General features: G+C 37.0%; 2 protein-coding genes and 1 long non-coding RNA gene across 3 annotated transcripts; all 3 read right to left on the bottom strand.

Moving 5' to 3' along the window:
• Window positions 1-4,370: 4,370 nt before the first annotated feature.
• LOC132614221 (uncharacterized) lies at window positions 4,371-8,322 on the bottom strand. The gene is made up of 2 exons (XR_009572216.1): window positions 8,151-8,322; window positions 4,371-4,781 (listed from the first exon to the last, which is right to left on the bottom strand). It is a non-coding gene; the product is annotated as an uncharacterized LOC132614221 (long non-coding RNA).
• On the bottom strand, window positions 4,850-7,248 carry LOC132615144 (15-cis-phytoene desaturase, chloroplastic/chromoplastic-like). Its single transcript, XM_060329723.1, has 7 exons — window positions 7,093-7,248; window positions 6,899-7,001; window positions 6,504-6,551; window positions 6,047-6,054; window positions 5,901-5,962; window positions 5,118-5,189; window positions 4,850-4,891 (listed from the first exon to the last, which is right to left on the bottom strand). Exons 1-7 carry the CDS (start codon window positions 7,229-7,231, stop codon window positions 4,850-4,852), a joined length of 474 nt encoding a protein of 157 aa, XP_060185706.1. The 5' UTR covers window positions 7,232-7,248.
• Window positions 8,323-13,706: 5,384 nt separating the features above from the next.
• On the bottom strand, window positions 13,707-15,207 carry LOC132613157 (uncharacterized). Its single transcript, XM_060327205.1, has 2 exons — window positions 14,810-15,207; window positions 13,707-14,211 (listed from the first exon to the last, which is right to left on the bottom strand). Exons 1-2 carry the CDS (start codon window positions 15,205-15,207, stop codon window positions 13,707-13,709), a joined length of 903 nt encoding a protein of 300 aa, XP_060183188.1.
• Window positions 15,208-22,464: the final 7,257 nt, after the last annotated feature.

Genomic DNA, 22,464 nt, shown 5'->3' on the forward strand with positions numbered 1-22,464 from the left:
GCTGCTCATATATGCTTTCTCGAAATAAAATTTCCCAAATAAGGATGATGCTTCTTACAAATGACATGGAGGGTATCTCTTAAGCTTTAATCCAACGTAGTAAATTTACCCTATCGGTATCGACTTTTAGGACATATTATGAACTTATATCTCATTCTACTTATTATATTTCTGAAAAAATTTGGGCAGAGGTTCCTCTGTACTTCTTACTATCCCAAAACCTGCACGCAGGAAATACCAACAATGCCTCACAGGGCCATCATATATACGTATATATCATACCGTATCATAGCCACACAGGGCTAACAATTTCAAGTACAAGTATAAAGATGTCGAGATTTACCTCACATGTCCAACTCAAACTGCACCTGTTACACTTTCCTGTTTACCTTATCTTTCATTCTTCAACCATATTTTTCAATCATATCTCGATATTCTTACCTTATCCAACATGCCCCTTTTCGCACCGTTGCTTACCTGTGTACAGTGCAGCTTCCAATATCATCAGCCACTCTCTTCTGTCGATACCGTCCTTCAGCTGAAATTAAGGGTTAGTAGAAAGGAATTTCATTTCCTATGGCTGGGCTCTATCGCACGATCTAAGATCCAAAGAAAGATAACACCCTAAATGTCCTGTAGCCTCTTGTTTATAGATGTGGTGCACAACACACTGATAAACAAGACTCTACTAGACACGGCCTGTAGACATTCCGAGGACAAACCGCTCTGATACCACTTCTGTCACGACGCAGCCCCGTGGGCCGCGACTGGTGTCCTAATTGGACACCCAAACCCATTCGCTTACCAAATCGACATATCAAAGACTTAACGTACATTATTCATATGTAAACTGATAACAGACATCATACGGACACTGATAACAAACATCATCTTAAGCGGTCGCCAGTGCAGAAAATATCATACCAAAATCGGTAGGCTGGCGGAATACATATCGCCCAGATATATATATACAGATACAAACATATGGGCCGTTTTGGCCATAACAACAACCGGGACCGCTTAAGGCACAGATCATAAACAGAAATGAACAAACATGATCCATGACCCACATATATGACTACAGGCGTCTACAAAACATAACAGAATCATATGACGGGACAGGGCCCCGCCGTACCCAAATAGCCATACATATACAAAACGTGTATAACAAAAGATATGTACCAAACAAATGAGCTCCGGATCAAAGGAGTACTCCAAGTGGCAGAATATGTATCCTATACTGGAGGATCACCAAAACAAATGTCTGTACCTGCGGGCATGAAACGCAGCCCCCGAAGAAAGGGGGTCAGTACGAAATATGTACTGAGTATGTAAAGCGTGAAGTACAGTAATCCAAATCAGAACTGAAATAAGGAGTATAGAAGCGGTTACAAAATCAGTATATCAAACCTGTTTTAAAAACATACGTAATGCAAATAAAAATAATGCATAAGGCTCAGGAACGTGGTCGCCACTCCGACACTGGAGCCACAACACATCATACTCCAGAAAGTTTCAAATCTCCGTACAATCCCCGAACAGATCATATCATCATATCATATCAAAACATCAGAACATATCATATGCCATATCACATCATAACGCCGTATATATATAAGCGGTACCCGGCCCTATGGCGAGGTCTCAGGAACCGCAACACATCATACTGCCGAATATACATAGTGCGCACGATCACAAAACCGGCCCGGGATCCGGCGAACGATATCATAGTAGTAGGCACGAGCAGGTAGGCTTTACATACCTCAATTGCTTGCTAACAAATCCCGATCACTCGCTAGACAAATCCCGACTCAAGTCTCGGGCTCTCCAATATCTACAATAGTATAATCAATTACCCAAAAATTAGCTACACGTACTTAGAATTTTAAATTCTAATTAGTATTTGTCTACCGAAATTTCGGCAGCATCTCCCCTGTAAATTCAACATCCCCGAGAATTAAACTCGGCCAAATTCATCGACAACCATACCAACAATACCAACAACCATACCAATAACATCACTAGTCAATTGAAAACACATTCTAACACTAGTAACTTTCCTTTTCAACACAATTCATCAACATTTAATTCAACTACGAATTTTCAAGCCGATATCGACTCTTACATATTCACTACCAATTCAAGATCAATTCAAGTGCAATTCAAAAGCATTTCGTACCATTCTACAAAATATACAAAAATCCCACCAAGACTAGAATTCATCCGAAATCTCCAACCTTCGACACAACACTCACAACACATTTTTCATCTTCCAATTTCATCAACAACAACCACAATTTGCACTTTAACAATCCTATTCCCATAATTACATAAACTATAATAAAATCACAAAATTTCCTAGAACAATTTAACAACCAATTTTTCATGCCAACTTGAACTAATATTCTTCCATTTACATCACAAGGCCACCACAACACAATTTAACATAATAAATAAAATTTTGATCATCCCTCTCCATCAACAACCATTTTCGGCCACACACACACACATACCCATAACACAAAATTTTCATACTTTACATTCACTTCCATATACTACAACATATATATAAAATTCTTCCAAGATAAAAAGAGTAGAATCTTACCTTTTTCCAATTTTTCCGCTTGGTAAAAAAAGTACTTTCTTGCCTCAAAATTTATACCACGTTGAAGAGGGTCTTGAGCTTAGTAGGAATACAAGAAAATTTAGATTTTTGGATCAAAGTTGAAAGGCAAAAGTTTTTTCCTGTTTTTTTTCTTATGGCCGAATGGCCTTATTGTTGTGCTCTCAAATATTTTTCTTGTTGATTGTTCTAGAATGAAGACTTATGGCCCCCTTCTTCCATTTATTTATCCTAAATTTAATGGGCACATGGGCTTGGCCCATATTTTCCTCCATAACCAGCCACTACTATGTCTTGGGCCTCTTTGTTTTTTTTTTTTCCATTTATTTTGAGCCCAGTTAGATATTGGTCTTATTTTGTAATTCCCGAAACTAATTTTCGAAATTCCCAATTTTCCCCTTAGCCTTCCTCGATATTTCCACATCAACATTTCATGAACAACACCCATATATTAATTAAAAAGCAACTTATGGCCTTATTTCTTACAAGTCAAAATTATTTCGAATTTTCCGAACATGCAAGGATGCGGGATATAACATTGCCAACGCGAATTGATACAGTACATATACACCATAATTTGAGTTGGTTTCATGTGTTTATTCAAAGCATATACATTATGTATACAATGTATAGTAATTTCTATACGGTACATATACATAATCTATACATCGGTGATACAATAGTCGGCTAGAATAATACAGTGGACTAGATTGGCTGCAAACTAGATGTGTGAGCAGTATATATGAGTTATTTTCCCAAAATTAAAACTATAACATATTACCAGTGAAGTTTTCAATCAAATCCATATTTATTGAATTCGTCTCAGTTATGTAAATCTTATAAAGATAATCCCACAAAGTAATATTAGATTAATCTGCCATAGCAACATGAGATCAAGGGCGACTCAATGGAATATGTAGTCTAAAGCCAAATCTTGAAAAACGCCTTTAAAATATATCCCATTCGTTTTATTTTATATGTCTTAGTTTGACTTGGCATGAAATTTAAGACATATAAAAGACTTTTAATATAATTGTCTTAAATTAAAGGTGTGTATAACATATCAAAAATATTATTTCACTACTAAAAAAACAGCATTTCCCGACCTAAAAAAAATGGCAATTTCCGACCTCATGAGGTCGGTTTTGGGCAAAAAACGACTTCAAAACCGACCTCAAAATCAGGTCGGAAAATAGTGGGTCGGAATTATTACCGACCTCATGAGGTCGGTAATGTTTTTTAGTCGGGTATTATTTAAATAAAATACCGACCTCATTAGGTCGGTAAATTATATTAATAATATAATTTATTTTCAGAAAACCGACCTCGTGAGGTCGGTAATTTGCAATTTCTATAGATAATTTTGCAGCAAATCGACCTCATGAGGTCGGTAATTTGCAGTTTTTGGGAATATTTTGCATAAAACCGACCTCATGAGGTCGGTAATTTACAATTTTTGGGAATATTATGCATAAAACCGACCTCATGAGGTCGGTAATTTGCAATTTCTGGGAATATTATGCAGAAAACCGACCTCATGAGGTCGGTAATTTGCAATTTCTTGAAAATTTTTGCAGAAAACCGACCTCATGAGGTCGGTATTCTGCGAAAAAAATGGTAGGATCCAGCTGCCCCCTGTCAAGATGAAAACAATTTTATATTCGACTAAAACCAGCTCAAATAGCTGCCAACAATTCACCAAACTACTAAAAAACATAAAACATTAAGCTACTTCAACAAACACATATATCACAACCAACAATACGTCAAATTCAATTCGAAACTACTTCAAAGTTGAATCAAAACGTCATTCAAACATTCCGAAGAGACATTAAGCTACTTCAACATTCGCAAACATCTACACAACATTAAACTACTTCAACCTTTGCAAACATCCACAAAACATTAAACTAGTAGATCTACACTAAGTTAGTCTACAACATTAGACTACTTCACCCCTCACAAACATCCACAAAACACTTGCACAATCCACAAATCCAACACAACATTAACATTCAAACATTCCTTTGTGTGTTTGACACGTGAGTCCCATCATCATTCGCACCACTAGATTGAGTATGGGGGTTACGAGCATCATCAGGACACGAGGGAATCCCCCTCGAAGCAAGTAATCCGCCTTTGAAAGTTGATATTGATTCTGAAATTAGAAGGTAAAATTAGCAACCAACTTAAATCTCGAATTCAACAGAAAAAACTATCAAACATTTAGTAAACATGGTTGAAATCAATACTACTAAAAGGTTCAGACTACATAGAATAAGATGCTTCACAGTGTCAAATCAATTCACAAACCCTGCCCTCTCAGCCGCAGTATCGAACATATCACAAGGGCTGGAGACTTATCCTATCCTACTTCAGTTACAGTCACCATGTTCATGTCCATATAGAAAGTCGAAAACCAGCAGTGCATAGGGTATAAAAGCTTCAAGATTCGAAATTAGAGTCTAAGATACACAATGGCTAAGATACATACCGAAACACCAGCAGGAGGATCGCGATAGCCAGTTAGAAGGGCAAACGCATAGTTTTGACCATTATGACGTGCCTGAGAAACAGAATGTAAGCTAAATAGGGCAGATAACAGTAATGACCGAAAATAGAAATAGAAATAGAAAGGAGGTTTAGAGGCACTTGATATGAATTTTGCCCTCTTCTGGTGTGATAGTAAATTCCAACTCTTAACGGACTAATCTTTCAAGCGATAGCTAACCCCTATTTTTTTTCTATTTAGTATCAGTTATTAGCAATTTTAAATTGGTGAAATTCTTATAATATTCTTTACAATAGCTTCTAAAAGTAGTTTCTTCTTAGTATTAATAATGGGAAATCGATTAGGGCGACCTAGCAGCTACGTTAGTAACCACCATTTTTATCTGAATCATTTCATCCCTAGCATTCTTTCAAACGAAAATAAGATAGAATGACCAAAGAAAAGTAGGATCTATGTGTAATCCTAGCCATAAATGTCAAATTGCACCGTCTATTCTATAGTAAGTCAGTAGAAGGGATGCTTAACGTCTTTACTGGTGGGAGGACTATAGCACAGATGCAGAATTAGCAATTACAAGTAAAAGGGATGCTTAACGTCCATTTCTCCTCCCACCAAATTCATGCGAAACAGGATTTGCAGAAGCAGACTGCTAACTAATGCCTAAGAAATGGTTCCACAATTCTCTACCGCAACAAAGACGACAGAATATAATCAAACACGCCATGAATGGAAGAAAGCAACTGTTGACTACCAGTGAGAACTAACCTCTATAGGGGATCTTTGCAAGGGCCGCCAAGGTTCACAACCTGGCACTTTTATAAACAGACCTGAGGGGAAATTTTGTACAACATTTACCAATAAAAATATGGCAACAACTCATACACTTACACAACAAGCACTATGAAATTTACCAGCAACTCTTCAGATTATAATTTGAGAACAATATGAATGGATACAGACGAGTTAATACCTTACATGTGACGGACATGTCAGCATACACACTGAGTAGTGGGCTTCTACATGAATATGAAAGAGATATTAAGAAAGGGAACCAATAGAAGTATCAGCAACAACATAATATCCTAAGAATTGAAAAAGGACCTCTATCACCTTGTCTCCACCAAGGCATCAACAGAGGTGCATTTAAATCAACATATAACTGACAGAACCTGGATAGCATGATCCTCTAGTTCATTTTTCATGCCATGGGAAGTGGTTACCATGTCTATTCTTGACTGAATCTCGCCAGCTAATGCTTAGAGATTGGTTGGTTTTTGAAGGGGGGGGGGGGGGGATAACACTAATATGAAAATAAAGACATCAACACACAGAAACTGCTTTGGAAGAACAAAATTAAACGAAATTAACCTGCTGAAGAGCAGATTATCTTCTGGGTTCTTCAGTTTTCTGTCAAACCTGCAGTTTATACAATTGTTACTGGTTTGATATCAATAATGATAGTTGCTTCAGTATCTTAAGGATACATATGTATACACAATTAAATTTAATTGATTGTATTTTCAGCGGAATATTCAAAACCACTAATATACACAGGTAGCTCAGAATTTGCACTTTTTCCTATCAAAGTTTTGGAAAAGGCATCCATAAGTTCTTCATTTTAAGGGAAATTAACACAAAAAGTGAGGAATATGCATGTCAACATTTATAACACAAACTGAACACGTATGTATAGACATTTACATGCATATGCATAGATATGCTAGATGAAAAAAACACTAACAAGTAAACATTTCACCACTAACCATATATGGACATTTATCACAGGTACTCCGACTAACTTCTCCAACTTCTTGAAATATGGAATCTCTTTCCAGTCTTCAGGCAAAAGAAGCTTGAAAATATCCACTGGTTGGATCATCCAAAGTCAGCAAAAATTCTAAACTCATATTAAAAATGAGAAAACTGGAAGAAACGACTAGTATAACGGATATTATACCTGGAGTGGCAAACACGAAAGCATCTCCCACAATTGTACTACCATCATTCAGTATAAAACACTTGACACTTCCATCCTCATTCAGCTCAATCTTTTTTATTCGTGAGTTCAGTCTGACTTGGCCATTTTTTACTACCATTTAAAAAGGCCATTTTTGAACCATGTTTCTCCTGTTCATTAATAATTCAAAAGATATCAGGAAAGATAAACTGAGTGCTTGTTCACCATCGTTTCTTCTTCTTTCTGTGTTTTTCTTACTTCGGTGTGATAAGTAGTTCACCTTCATTTCTTTAAGACATAAAAAATGCATATTTCCGGGAAAAAGTGAATAATTATCATGCTCAAACGGCTCCTTAGAAATATACATATAATATACATATTTTATACATATAATATACATAATTAGTGTATGTGCTTGTATAATATACATAATTAGTGTATGTGCTTGTATATTTTGTCTAGTAACAGCAATTAATTTCAACCGTGGGGCCAAAAATGAAAAAACCACAATTTTCTTATAATGTCAGCAAATATAAGTTAAATCCATTTTATTTTAATTTAATTTGAATGTAGCAAAAGGTTTTGAGTACCTTAGCTGTGTTGTAAACCTCAGTATTGCAATCTGGAAGAATGCTAACAGACCAAGCTGGAACATTGTTCTTAACACCTTTATAGGTGATGGTGGCATCCGTGGTTGTATTTCCATTGCTAAAAAAGCAGCTTGATTTATCTTCCAAAGCATAAACAGTAACCTTACAAAAAAAAAGCATTAACAGAAAAATATTTAGAAAAATTAAATAAATAATATCGATGATATACTGAAATTTTTAACCAACATACCGAAACAGAATTTTCCATATCAGTGTTTGTAATGTTTACACTGGTAAGAGTTTTCTCCATCGAATGCAACACATCATGAAGTTCTTTCAAATGGCCATATTTCGGTTGATTCAAAGTTCCTTAAGCAATGAAAAAAAATTAGTCAATTGAGAATTGTAAATAACATTACACTGGGCCTCCTAGCAAATTTCTTAGCCAAGAAAAGAAAGAAAGCATACCTCAAATGGTTGGCTGTGGACGGCAACGGCGGTACTGGGTAGAGACGGCGGCGACGGTGACTGGCAAGCGGCGACGGTAACTGGAAGGCAGCGATGGTGACTGGTGGGCGGGTTATTAGGGTTAGAGATTGGGGGGAGAGAAAAGGTGAGAAGGAAAGAGAGAGAAAGTGGAAAGATGGAAGGGTCCGTATACATTTAAGTGTTATGTATTTTTCATTTATTTGATTAATTATACCGACCTCATGAGGTCGGTATGTATAATTATTTTATAAATTTATTTTTAATTAAAAGCATACCGACCTCACGAGGTTGGTTAATTAAAAATTATTTTTAATAAACCGACCTCGTGAGGTCGGTATTTTTTTAAATTAAAAATAAAATTATTATATTTAGCATCAAATAAATTTCCGACCTACTGAGGTCGGTACATTACGTTTTTCAAATTTTGATACAATATTACCGACCTCATGAGGTCGGTTTATTTTTTAAAAAATTAAAAAATAAATATTACGACTTTACCGACCTCATGAGGTCGGTTATTTTCCGACCTCAACTGAGGTCGGTTTTTTGAGGTCGAGAAATACTGTTTTTTTAGTAGTGTTTGAATGTTATGGTTTTAAACATATCATGCTAGTCCTATAAGAAAATGTCAATAAGGCTAAAACGGTAAGTAGGATTAGATTTTTCAGTATATATAAAGATGCATTTTGAATAGATAAAATAAAAACTACGACTCTAAACTAAAGTAGAAGAAGTATTTGATAAGACTCATAAATATCTTTGCATAATCTGAGAATTTGACAAAAACATAAGAAAGAATAAAATACAATGGATACCTCAAACTTATTTACAGCTCATTTGGACAATATTTACTTGAAGTTTAAGAACAGGTATTTGAAATTAAAATTGTACAAGAATATACGAATTTTGAAACTATATTTGGACATGAAATTCATTCAAAATATAGCTAAAGTTCATGAGTGTAACTTTTGGCCTTAAAATTTTCGAGAAGCGCTTGCTTTAGGCTTCAACTGACACTGCTTGAGATAAGCGGATCTCTCGCTTCACTCTAGAAGTTTTATGGTGACAATTGATCTCTATGAGAACTCCCCAAAATCCCATGGGAGAAGTGGGTTGTAGGCCATTACAAAGTGTTTTTAGTTTTTTTTTTTACTAGAGATCTTCAGTTTTTACACATAAGATATCTGGAAAAAAGAGATCATTTTCTTCTATTCAAACTGTAAGAAAGCAAAAGATCTCATTTCCACCATGTGACACTCCCAATCAAACCTTGACACCCACTAAATTCTATGAGAAATTCCAAGTTTTAGGTTCCCCTTTTTTGAGCCTCAGGGTTGATATGTCGCGCCGTCGGTACATGTAATTTACATGGACTATTTAATTAAAAACCGGATATTAATCACACTAAATCAAAACCTTTGATGATCAATACCAGTCTTTGCTTTCAGTGGGAGTGGGGAGCAAGTACTTTTAAAGAATTTTAGCAACTTATTGGAATTGGGTTAATTAATGGTGTTATCTTTTACCAAGTGCTAGTTAGTAGTTACCTTTTGTTAAATTGTATACATTTTGAAATAAATAAACAAGATTCTAAGATTTTAACTAAATTTTCACTTCTGTTAATTCGCCATACTGCATAAATTGAGATCTTTTTTTTTTCTTTTTCTTTTGAAAAGCTTATCAAAATAATTTGGTATCAAAGTTTTACTTAACAATTTCAGTGAAAACTTTATAAGCACTATCAAATAATTGATTTTTAGAGAATTTTAGATCCATTATCAGGTCACAATCAATAATAATATAATTTTCATTGATAATTCTAAGGTTATGCCCTTCAAATTCACATGAACTTTTTCATTCTGGATGATTGTGATGAGTGAATTATGACCTCGTACACTCATGTCGGACGAGAAACGATCGTTTCATCATAGTACTTATGAATTGTACAACACACCTATCCAGAGACTAATCCATAAGAAAATAATCTAAAGCATTGCAATGCATGATTGTAGTTTCTTCCATTGAATGCTCTATCTGTGTGTTGGTCTTTCATAACTATCATTAGGAATAGATTTATAACATCCTCTAATTTCACTTAGTTGCACTTGAACTGTATTCGAAATATGAAATTATTCTTGGTGGTTTCATGACATAATGATGTCTATTAGTACAATGTTCTCTTCTTGCATTTAGTAACAGGTTCCTTTTAACGTCTCTTATCCGCACTTTTGAGTTGCAATCTTTGTTCTATGACTCTAGATTTTATGATTACAATTTACAAATTAAATGTGGAAGTTCCATTTCCAGAATATCTCATGTTTTATTAAGATCCCACTACTGGAAAAAGAGCTAGACAAGAGGTACACTAAAAAAGATGCAATAACAGCAACAACAACATACCTAGTGAAATCCCACAAAGTGGGGTCTAGGGAGGGTAGAGTGTACGCAGACCTACCCCTACCTTGGGAGGTAGAGAGACCGTTCCGAAAGACCACTAAACTAAGATGCATACAAATATATATTAGCACACATATAAGCAGTATAACAGATAAGGCACCAGAGAACTAAAAACTACTGCCAGCATGGTGCAACTGCTCCTTCAAAGTGCTTGTGCAGTGGCAACTTTTGGAACCCACACTAGATTATCTGATGGAAAAAAGTGACAGATAGGTGATGTTCCTGGTAATATACTGAGCACTCGGAAAGATACACGAGATGGACTCCACTCAGAGGCATCCAAATGACAACCGTACTTGCTTCCACTCTACCACCATTTTCACCCCCTAATGAAGCCTTAAACACCTTGCTCTTGCTAATTGTGTAATGACAGTAGAAAACCGCGTAAGCTTAAGGCATGGTATGACATGCTACCATCTTAGGAGCAGCAACTTCTTGTGCAGCATCTAAAATAGTATACCTTTGAAGCAGTAATGTTGAGTTTGATAAATGAGTTGTACACTACCAGAAACACTCGAATTACATGGAGATTTTACATGGGGATTTTCCGCAGGTAATTCCTGCCGATTTTCATGCAGAAATCTAAAAATTCCTAAATTCTAATATATTTACCTGCGGATATAATTTCCCCAGGTAAATTCGCAGGCAAAATTTGGCGCCATTTAGCACCAAAAGTTTTCATGGGAATTTATTTGAGAAAAGTAATCCCCAAGTATCATTTCATAGGTAATTCCGCAAGTAAAGATCAAAAATATGAAAATTTTATTTCCTTTGTGAATTCGCAAGAATTTCCCCATGCAGCAATACTTGTGCATTTACCTGGGGATTATTTCTTAGAAATTTACATGGGGATTTTATTACCTAGGGAATTACTTGGGATTTTGTTGCTGTGATATTAGCTTGGAATTTTTCCTTGGGGATTTTTTTGAGGATTTTCTAACCTAGGAAATTACTTGGGGATTTTGTTGCTGCCGATTTACCCGGGGATTATTTCTTAGGGATTTATCTGGGGATTTCGTAACTTAGGGATGTTGTTGCTGCGGATTTACCTAGGAATTATTTCGTGGGGATTTACTTGAGGATTTTATACCTAGGGGAATTACTTGGGGATTTAGTTGCTACGATTTTAGTTGGAATTATTTCTTGTGTATTTATCTAGGAATTTTATTTCCTATGATTACTTGGGTTTTTTTTAACCACTTACGGTTTTTGTTGTTGTGAGTTTAGCTGGGATTATTTCCTAGAAATTTATCTAAGAATTTTATTACCAAGGGAATTATTTGGAAATTGTTGGTGTGATTTTGAGGATCTATTTTGGCCAATACCTTCTTTACAAAATTTACATACTTCACAGAGGATCAAAAGTATAGGCTTTCCTCTTTCTGTTAGAGATCCTCACAGTTGGAATACTCCATTTCTCCATAGCTATTACATTAACTTGTGAGGGGAGGTCTGACATATTGGAGTACAAAATGTTGCTCGAAGAATTGTGGCTCAAAGATGCGAGCTTATCAACGACTTGGTTTATCTCCCTAAAACAGTGATTCACCGAGCAGCCAGTTTGGATCAAAATAATCTTCAGGTTCTGCACTTCATGTCCCATTGACCAAGGTATGTTATTATTCCCTTTAATGCAATCTACCAAAATTTTGGAGTCACTCTCTGCCAGCACATGTTGAAACCCATTGTCCATACACCATTGCCGAATAGTAGAGCCTTTGCTTCTGCCCAATTGCTAGTTCCTTCTCCTAATGCTAAAGAGTAAGCTATGATGAAGTGGCCTTCATGGTCTCTCACAATGCCTCCTCCTCCACAACTACCATTCCTGCAACTACCATCAGAATTGAGTTTAACAAATGTTGGAAGGGGTTTAGTTCATTTTATAAAAACAACATTTTTGAAACAAACAATGCAAGAGGTGATTTTTAAGACCTCCTCCCAACTAGTTCCCATTTTAGAAGAACCTAAAAACTGGTTCACTAGTTGGGCAGTACTGTATGCTATTAGAGATATAGATCTCTTCACATTAGCTTTAATAAATTTATATTTAGCAACATCTAGATCTCCAAATTTCCCAGGTGGTAATAGCCGGCAAGCTTTTGACAATGAGATTAGTGACTAGATTTGGGGCCTTGTATCTGCACTAGTTGATTAGAATTTGTCTGAAGGTAACATCCTTGTACGGGAAGCCAACTGTGCCACAAGTAACCTTCCACATTTCCTGAGCAAAGTTCCCTCTGCAAAAAGGATGTTCAGTAGATTCATTAGAAGGGATTCTACAACAACAACAATTAGAGTTAGAATCAACTGGTATCCCTATCCTAGCAATCCTAGAGATAGTTGGGAGTTTGTCTCTTAAGGCTCTCCATGTAATAAAATTCATTTTGAAAGTCACGGGATTATGCCAAGTCATAGAGTCAATCCAGTTTTTATCATTCTTCTGTATGAAAAGTCTCCATGCTGAAGCTGTAGAGAAGAGCCCTTTTGAGTCAGCAGTCCACGCAGGAGTATCATAGACATCTTATCTGAAGTTAAATTTCATTTCATTGATCTTGAGTCTGATAGCTATAGGAAAACATTTCATTTATCTTGAGTCTGATAGCTATAGGAAAATATATATCCCAGACATCCCAATTCCTACGGTCCTCCATAATAGCATTCCTGAGTTTCAGCTTCCTTGGTCTGCTACCTGGAGGAAGGTATATATTCCCACAAGGGCCCCATATCTGAACAATTATCATACTAAACATCTACTTCTCCATTGCCAATCTTCCAGAAAATATGCTTGTCTACCTGACTTTTGATTTTGCACATTGCATGCCAATCTTGTGATTGACTAGAGCACCACATTTTAGTCATCGGATGTGATCTTTGACAATACTTTGCCCAAAGAAAATCCTTCCAAAGTGAGTTTCCAACTCTAATGTTCCACCATTTCTTGGTTGTAAAGGCAATTAAATGTGTCTTGTAGTCTCCTGAAATTCAGGCCTCTTTCATCATATGGAAGACAAAAGTTTTCCCACTTTGCCCAATGGTATCTCCTCTTTTCATTTAAGCAACCCGAAAAAAACCTAGCTATCATATTTCAATTTGAAGTAGTATCCCTTTAGGAGGGTGTATAACTGCTAGGAGATGCACATAGAGAGCCAATAATACATGTCTAATAAGCACAACTTTCCCTCCTGGAGATAACAACTTAGTATGCCAACCATTTATTCTATTCACTGTTCTACCAACAATTTCAGAGAACATAGAAATAGTTTTCCTGCCAACATAGAGAGGGCAACCCAAGTATTTGATTGGAAGAGATTTGTGCTCCATATGAGTGATCTCCTCCACCCTCCTGATATCGTCTATAGTGGCATTGGAGGCTAGAACTAAACCACTCTTCCTTTTGTTGATCAACCGGCCAGAGATAGCCTCATAAGTATTGAGTGTATCCATAAGAAGCTTGAGAGAAGTTCCATCACCGCTGGAGAAAAGTATAACATCATCAGCAAAAGCTAGATGATTAATCACAGGACCCCTTTTGTGCATGTAGAAATTCTTGAAATTGGGGTTGGCAATAATATCATTTAGCTTTCTGGAGAGAAACTCAACACTCAAAATAAAGAGGAAGGGTGAGATAGGGTATCCTAGCCTCAACCCCCTCTTAGATTTAAAAAAGGAGTGCCTAGTACCATTGATGATCAGTGAGTATCAGGTGTTGGACACATGTCTGAAAGTAAAGTCAATCCAAGTCTTATTGAATCCCATTCTTCTCATAATTTCACAAAGGAAGGGCCATGATACTCTATCATAGGCTTTAGTCATATCTAACTTAATTGCCACATTATGGGAAGTGTATAACATCATCAGCAAAAGCTAGATGATTGATCACATGACCCCTTTTGTGCATGTAGAAATTCTTGAAATTGGGGTTGGCAATAATATCATTAAGCTTTCTGGAGAGAAACTCAACACTCAAAATAAAGAGGAAGGGTGAGATAGGGTCTCTTTGCCTCAACCCCCTCTTAGATTTAAAAAAGGAGTGCCTAGTACCATTGATGACCAGTGAGTATCAAGTGTTGGACACATGTATGAAAATAAAGTCAATTCAAGTCTTACTGAATCCCATTCTTCTCATAATTTCACAGAGGAAGGGCCATGATACCCTATCATAGGCTTTAGTTATATCTAACTTAATTGCCACATTATCCTCTTCATTAGTCTTCTCAATGTCATGAATAATTTCTTGAGCCAAGAGAATATTGTCAGTAATTGATCTGTCTTTAGTTAATCCACTTTGGTAAGCACTTATCAGGTCAGGAAGGACTTTGCTAACTCTGACATTAAGAACTTTGGCAAAGATTTTGCTGACTACATTGCATAAACTGATAGGCCTCAATTCAGAGAGATGTTGAGGAAAACTGACTTTAAGAATCAAAACAATACAAGTATGAGTGATCCATCTGGGCAGGGGAGTGCCACAGAAATAGGAAGTCATAGCTAGAGTGATGTCAGTGGAATTTACATGCCAACAACTCTGGAAGAACTTAGCATTGAATCCATCTGGACCTGGTGCACTTTTTGGATCCATGGAGAACACACATTCTCTAATCTCTTCTTCAATAGGAAAAACAATCAGGGCATTGTTGGTTTCTTATGAGATAGTGGCCTCAATACTGTTAAGTTCAGAGAAATCATTCCAGTCAGGGGTCTGGCAAAATATGCCTTGAAAATAGCTTACAGCAACATCTGCCACATCTTTGTTACCTTCAACCCAATGTCAGTGCTCATCTTGGATTTTATTGATCTGAAGTCTCCTTCTTTTATCTTGCAGAACACTGTGAAAATAGGCTCTGTTACTGTCCCCCTAATTGAACCATTTAACTCTAGCTTTCTGCCACAAAAAAGAATCTTGGACTTTGAGGTATTGAGTATACTTAGCCTTGGCTTTGTTGAGATTAGCTCTAGTGATATCACTGTTTCCCACCAGATTGGCCTGCTCAAGAGTGACAATATTAGTTTCTAGTTTTTTAGTTACCTCATAGATATCACCATACACCTCTCTAGACTAAGAGCTCAACCTTGTAGCAGTCGCCTTGAGTTTTTGGTGTAAATTCCACATAGGATTGCCCCGATTCTCAGTTAGCCAAACTTCTTTAAAAACATCCAAGAACTGATCATGCTCTGTCCAAACATTAAGGAATTTAAAGTATTTCATATGCTCTTCATCTTTGTCTTTGAGTTGCATCAGTAGAGGCACAAAGTCAGAGCAGGTTCTTACTAGATGAGTGACTGAGGTACTATCAAAAGTATCAAACCACTCAGAATTATAAAGCATTCTGTCTAACCTCTTCCAAACTGTATTAGGGGCCCCTCTGTTGTTGCTCCAAGTGAAATCAGCGATAGTATACCCAACATCTTGAATTTCCAGAGTCAATCAAACAATTGAGGAAATAAAAACTTTTCTCAATTCTGTATGGTGTGCCCCCTTTTTTCTCTTCTATAGAAGTAATAACATTAAAATCCCCAAAAACTGCCCAGGGACCTTGAATTGTGGAGGACAAAATCTGAAGTTGAAGCCAGAGGTCCTTCCTTAGTAAAGGCTTGCATTTAGCATAAACAATAGACAAGTGAATCACAGAGCTATCTGGAAGAGTAACTTTGCAGGTTACTTGTTTCTCAGTATCCTCAACAATAGTGACATCAATTATATTATATTTATTTAGATTGAATATTACATTTCATTACAGATGATGACCGGGTATAAATCCAATACTTCATCCATTTTAATTTAAGTGTCTTAATTTGACTAAGCACATAAATAAGTATTAAAGAGAGACTTTAAAATCTCTTGGTTTTAAACTAAGCGTGTGTAATGTACCAAAATCTCTTTAATCTAATGATATTATCTTAAACTGATAATGTAGGATGTTTCATTGAAAACTTATCAAATTAAACAGAGGCACACTTTTAGTTTCATAAGAAAACTAAGTCGCCTTAAATCCGAGGAAGTGACAAAAGTAATTGTCATAAATATTATTATATTTAAAATTAAGAATTTAATATTGGTGCAAAAAAATATGACAAAGCAAATATACGATCACATCAGACATTCAGTTGATCCAACATTGTATAGGTGTATATGTTATTTCTTCACAAGGGCTAAAAATGGTGTATTTAATTGTAGTATGTTACTTAATGATTAGTACTTCCGTCATCCCATTTTATATGACATTATTTTTCTTTAGTTAGTCCCAAAAAGAATGACATATTTCTATATTTAGTAAAAGTTTAACTTTAAAATTATAAAATGAAATTATTTCTTGCCACACAAATTTACATGTGGATAGCGCTTTGAATTGGCCAATTTTTCCTTCCATGATTCCTTGAACAAAATCAAGCATTGCCTCTTCCGATGTGGCACAGTACTTTGTCTCTCCTTTTATAGGTGGAACCTCAAATTCTCTTAGTGTATCTTCTATGGATTTCCCCTATGGAGAGTTTTTAGAGAATGAGAAATGTCGAAGGACGTTGGAGAGTTCCTTTAGTGAAAATGGAATGGAATCAGCTTCTTTTCTGGGTAAGAAACTCGGAGAAGAAGAAAGATCCCTTCTTGGGAAAGAAACTGATGAGTCCAAGTGTCTTTTGTTTTGATGAGTGTCAAATTATTTCAGAACCAAATAGAGACCTGATTTGTAACCTGCTCTCTGTGCACCTTGCACCGTTAGTAGAGAACAACTGTAAAGCCGAGCCATTTGCTGCACACAAGTACAACTGTGGGTTGGCCCATACTTTAGGTCAATGTGAATGAGTGGTCTCTATCCATCCCACATGCTCCCACTATATATACAACATAATGGCAACATATTGAGTAGACTTGAAAATCTAATCAAAATCGAGCAAATCCTTGTCGTCATAAGTTCTCAAGTTCTCTCAAGAACAAGTCACTTGCAAAACTGAAGAACCCGATCCAGACACAAATTTAGTCTAAAATTCTTTATGTTTTTGTAAGTCTTAGTTCGTTTGTGCTTAAATTGTAAACCTACTCTTCTGTGTTACGAAGCTGTTTGTAGTTGTTTTAAAAAGTCTCAAAATGTACTTACTGGAAGTGTATTTCCATAAGCTTTTGAGTGGTACACTAGGCTAGAGTTAGTCTAGGTGTATTAGTGGCCCTTGGCTAGAGTTAGTCAAGTGGAGTTTGGTTGCAATCGGAGTATTGCAAGTGTTGAGAGACTATGGGGGTTAGTTCCTAGGTTACAAAGGAGTCATTGTAAGGGTGAGGGGTTATGGGAGTTAATTCCTAGCTTACAATCGATTGTAATCTGTAGTTGCTCGTGTAGTGGAGTTGAAATACTACTGGGGTAGGTCGTGGTTTTTAATCCCTTGAGCAAGGAGTTTTCCACGGTAACATCCTATGTCCTTTATATACTGCATTGCATAAGGGAACTGGTACACAACCAAGTTCCCCCATATATTATTTGGTGGACGCACAACCTATATCAATTGGTATCAGAGCAGGTGCTTTCTAAAAGGTTACACCTAGAAAGAAATTGTAAAATGGCAGCCCTACCAAATACGGAAGAAGGACAGTCTTTCACCAGGCCACCCAGATTTAATGAAAAATATTATGGGCGGTGGAAAACAAGAATGCACAACTTTATCATGGCCGAAGATTCAGAGCTTTGAGATATCATCTGTCATGGTCCCTATATCCCAGTTCACACAAGTGAAGATGATAAAAAGACCACTGTCAAAACAAGAAAAGAATACAATGAAGCTGACAGGAAGAAAATGGAAAAAAACTATAAAGGCAAGAAGATTCTTGTGTGTGGAATAGGACCGGATGAGTACAATCGAGTCTCAGCTTGTTCATCAGCAAAAGAGCTCTAGGAAGCTCTCCAAACTACTCATGAAGGAACAACTCAGGTAAAAAACTCTAAGATCGACATGCTCACCACTGAGTATGAGATGTTCAAGATGAAAAGAGTGAATCCATTCATGAGATGCACACCAGATTCACCTCCATAATCAATGAGCTCCACTCTTTCAGAGAATTCATAATCACTACCAACCTGGTAAGGAAGATGCTTGGTGTATTACCTGACTCTTGAGATAGCAAGGTCAATGCTATCTCTGAAGCCAAAGATCTAGATACGTTGACTGTCGATGAGCTTATTGGAAACCTCAAGACGTACGAGATGAAGATGACCATGAAGATGGCAGAAACGAATGAGGTAAAGAAGGAGAATAGTCTGGTTCTCAAAGCTGCAAAGGGAGAGTCTAGTGATGATGAATCCGAAATGGCTTATCTCACAAAGAGGTTTCACAAGATGATAAAGAAAAATGGCATGTTCCCCCAAAAACCCTAGCAGAAACGACTACTCCTGTCACAAGTGTGGGAAACCTGGTTATTTCATGAAGGATTGTCCTCAAAATAGGCAAGACAGTTATGACAGGACTACAAAGAGGAACCAGGTCCTCTACAGAAGTTTCAGAATAAAAGAGGCCACTGATGAGATTGTAAAGCAAGCACTTGCAGCCTGGGGAGACTCCTCAAGTGAGTTTGAGGATGAAAATGACAAAGGAGACTTGTCCATGATGGCAATTGACGATGGAGCAACTGAGCATAAGTCAGACCTTGCACTCATGACTGAATCTGACACGGATGATGTTGATGATGAGAATAAAGAGGTAAATTTCTTCGGTATAAAGAAAAACCTGAGAGATGACTCTAAGAAAAAACTCATATCACTGTCAAGTATGTTAATTGATGCTTATCATGTTCTGGTTACTGAGAGAAAGAAGCTGAATTTTGCTCTTGATGAAATAGAACTGGATAATGAAGACTTGTGCGTGATAACAAACGAAATAGAGAAATAGGTGTTTGAGACAAACCAACAAAATATCCTGTTGGAATGTCAACTGAGAAAAGATATGGAAACCTCCTCCAAAAGAAGATGAGTAGCAAGTGAGACTTCTTTAGAGCTTGAAGCTGAACTAAAGAAAGTAAAGTCAGGTCGTACTGTTGAAGTTAAGAAGAACGAACTTCTTAGAAAAGATTTGGAAAGGGCTAAGTTCGACCTTGACAAGACTCTCAAGTGGACCTGTGTAACGACCCGCCTAGTTGTTATAGTGTTTTTGACCCATTTACCCTTTTTGACCCTTCCCTAAGTCCTGTTAGTATGATCTATGACTTAATGAAGTCACTGGTTTGGCACCCGCAAGGTTCAAGTGTAAATTGAGTCATTGATGGAGAAGTGTAAATTGAGTCATTGATGGAGAAGCTAGTTAAGTTAACGAGTTAGAGTTGAGCACGGTCAATGTCTTGTTAGGATGATCTCGTGTCAATGTTTTGAAAGTTCTAATAAGTTAATATGATGATTTTGAACTTGTCCACAAGTTTTGGTGAGGTTCCAAAGAGTTTCAGATGGGTTTGGGTTTTGTCGCGCTCATATTCGATGTTTTCGTCGTAGGTCTTTGGCTAGAAAGGGATTTATATTGATCAAACGACCTTTGTCTTGTGTGAGGATTGAACCATTAGATCCGTATCGTAATTACGAAGCTATAGCAAAAAGAATCGTTGCATTTCATCTCCGTATGAGGAAGTTATGACCATTTTTCTGCGGACTGTTCCAGCAAGTCCGCTGTAGCGGACCCAGGGCCGTTGTAGCGGGTCCGCTGCAGCGGACATGATGACTGCTGCAGTGACCGACGGGGGCAGAAAACCCTATTTTTATATTCCATCTCCGAACCGTTACCGACAAGACCCCAAAGTCATTTTTTCAAGAGAGGAAGAGGCAAACTTTATTCCATTCATTGGTGAAAGCATCTTGGAGGGTTAGTCACCACCTTTATTTGTTAATTTTGTTACACCCCGTAGTTTTGAATATTGTGATTCGTTAGGTGTTGGTTGTTTTAAGTATGCACATTGGAGTTACCTCCAAGGATATACGAGATTATATGCGCTTATCTTATAGTTATAAGGGTTTAAGTTTATATAATAAGCTACGGAAGGATTGGAGGGCAAGTGAATCAAGGAAATTAAGTTTGTTGGACTTGGGAGAACATATGAGGGGCAATTTTGGTCCAAATGGGAGAAAGAATATCTTTTAGCATATGAGGAGTTTTGGAGTAAAGAAAAAGCCTAAATTGAAGTTCATAAAGTCTAGTTTCCAACGCAACAAACCGTTCACTGATAGGACATCGGAGTAGAGAGTTATGGACGTTATAATTTAGGCCGCCAGAGCAGAAATTAACCCTTCGCGAATGCAATCAAAGGTCCGCGAACGCGAAGAGGAGAAGGGATTAACCCTTCGCGAACGCGATCAGAGGGCCGCGAACGCGAATAGGAGAAGGGATTAACCCTTCGCGAACGCGAATGGTAAATTTTAAGTCGGTGCCAAACCGACTTAAACACCCTATATAAGGGGAAAAGCCCTCATTTTACACCCAAGACACCCCAAAACCTCTCCAAAATTCTGGAAATTTCTCTCCACTTCCAAACATCAAATTTTAACCCAAATTAAGTATAATCTCCGGGTTTCGATTCGGACAGCGTACGATTGCGATTATAATATCGTTTTACGTCGAATCTGGGTTCGGATTCAAGGTGAAAAGTGAAGATATTGCGGTTCCAACGGAAGTAAGGTATGAATCTCCCCTTACTAATATTGATTTAAGTTTATTTACAGAGATAAAGTTACTAAATAGTCGCATAACAAGTTGGTTAGTTGAGAAACTTGGAAAACATCGTGTGGGATGTTTTATGGAGCCTATTAGTGTTGATAATGCTGTTGTGATGTTGGTTTTGTTGTTGTTGTTGTTGTTGTTTTTGGTTGTTGGATTGTGAGTTCGGGCTAGGCATATAAATAAGGGAGATGCTACCCGAATTTCGGCAGATTCTAAACGGAATTGAGTTGAAGGCTTAAGATGAGCGTATAACATTGAGCCTAACAATAGTATGAATGGTCTATATGTAGGTTTACGAGCCTGGAAGGATAAACATTGAGTGGCTAAAGAGGCCGAAAGGTATGTTAAGGCTAGTCCCTTTCTTTCAAAAGGCATGATTTCTATGTTATGATTCCATATGTGTTTCCATAACCTTCTTACTTCCAACAGTTAGAAGTTGATAATTCTTATAAGCTTCTTATAATACTAAAGCTGAGATGTTTTCTAGAATGACCATAATGATGATTGTGATGATCCCATTTCTGGAAATTCCAAAGTTATGGTTTTAAGGTCATTATGAGATTGCTGAGCTGGTTTCAAGATTATTGATTATATTAGTTGATGTTGATCTCATCTTATGATTTTGTTCTTTCAACGTGAGATATATGCCTGATGATAATTCCATAATGAAAATCGGAGGTTACTGACCTTGCGTCACTCCGATGTATTTATAGCTTTTATTTGGCTCTCATGCATGCTTTATATATATATGTCTGTATTTTTACACACCGAGCCGTGTTATAGTCGGCCGGGTACGGAACCTATTGTGCAACCACTGATCTGTTGGTATTATACACCGGGTCCCGAAAGGGCCGGGTACGTTACACACCTAGTCCCGAAAGGGCCAGGTAAGTTACACACCGAGTCCTGAAAAGGCCGGGTACGTTATGATGATGATATTATATATACATATGTATGAAAACGTTTTTTTTTTTAAAAAAAGCTAAGCATGCATGACATCCGCCTTATGAGGCATCCAGATGTACAGGTTATCTCTCTTCTTCCATGTTACCTTTCATATCTATATTATGTTGTTATTCATGCCTTACATACATAGTACATTGCATGTACTGACGTCCTTTTGTTTTGGACACTGCGTTCATGCCCGCAGGTTCAGGTA

The sequence above is a fragment of the Lycium barbarum genome, chromosome 10, assembly GCF_019175385.1.
Source record: "Lycium barbarum isolate Lr01 chromosome 10, ASM1917538v2, whole genome shotgun sequence".
NCBI lineage: Eukaryota > Viridiplantae > Streptophyta > Magnoliopsida > Solanales > Solanaceae > Lycium > Lycium barbarum.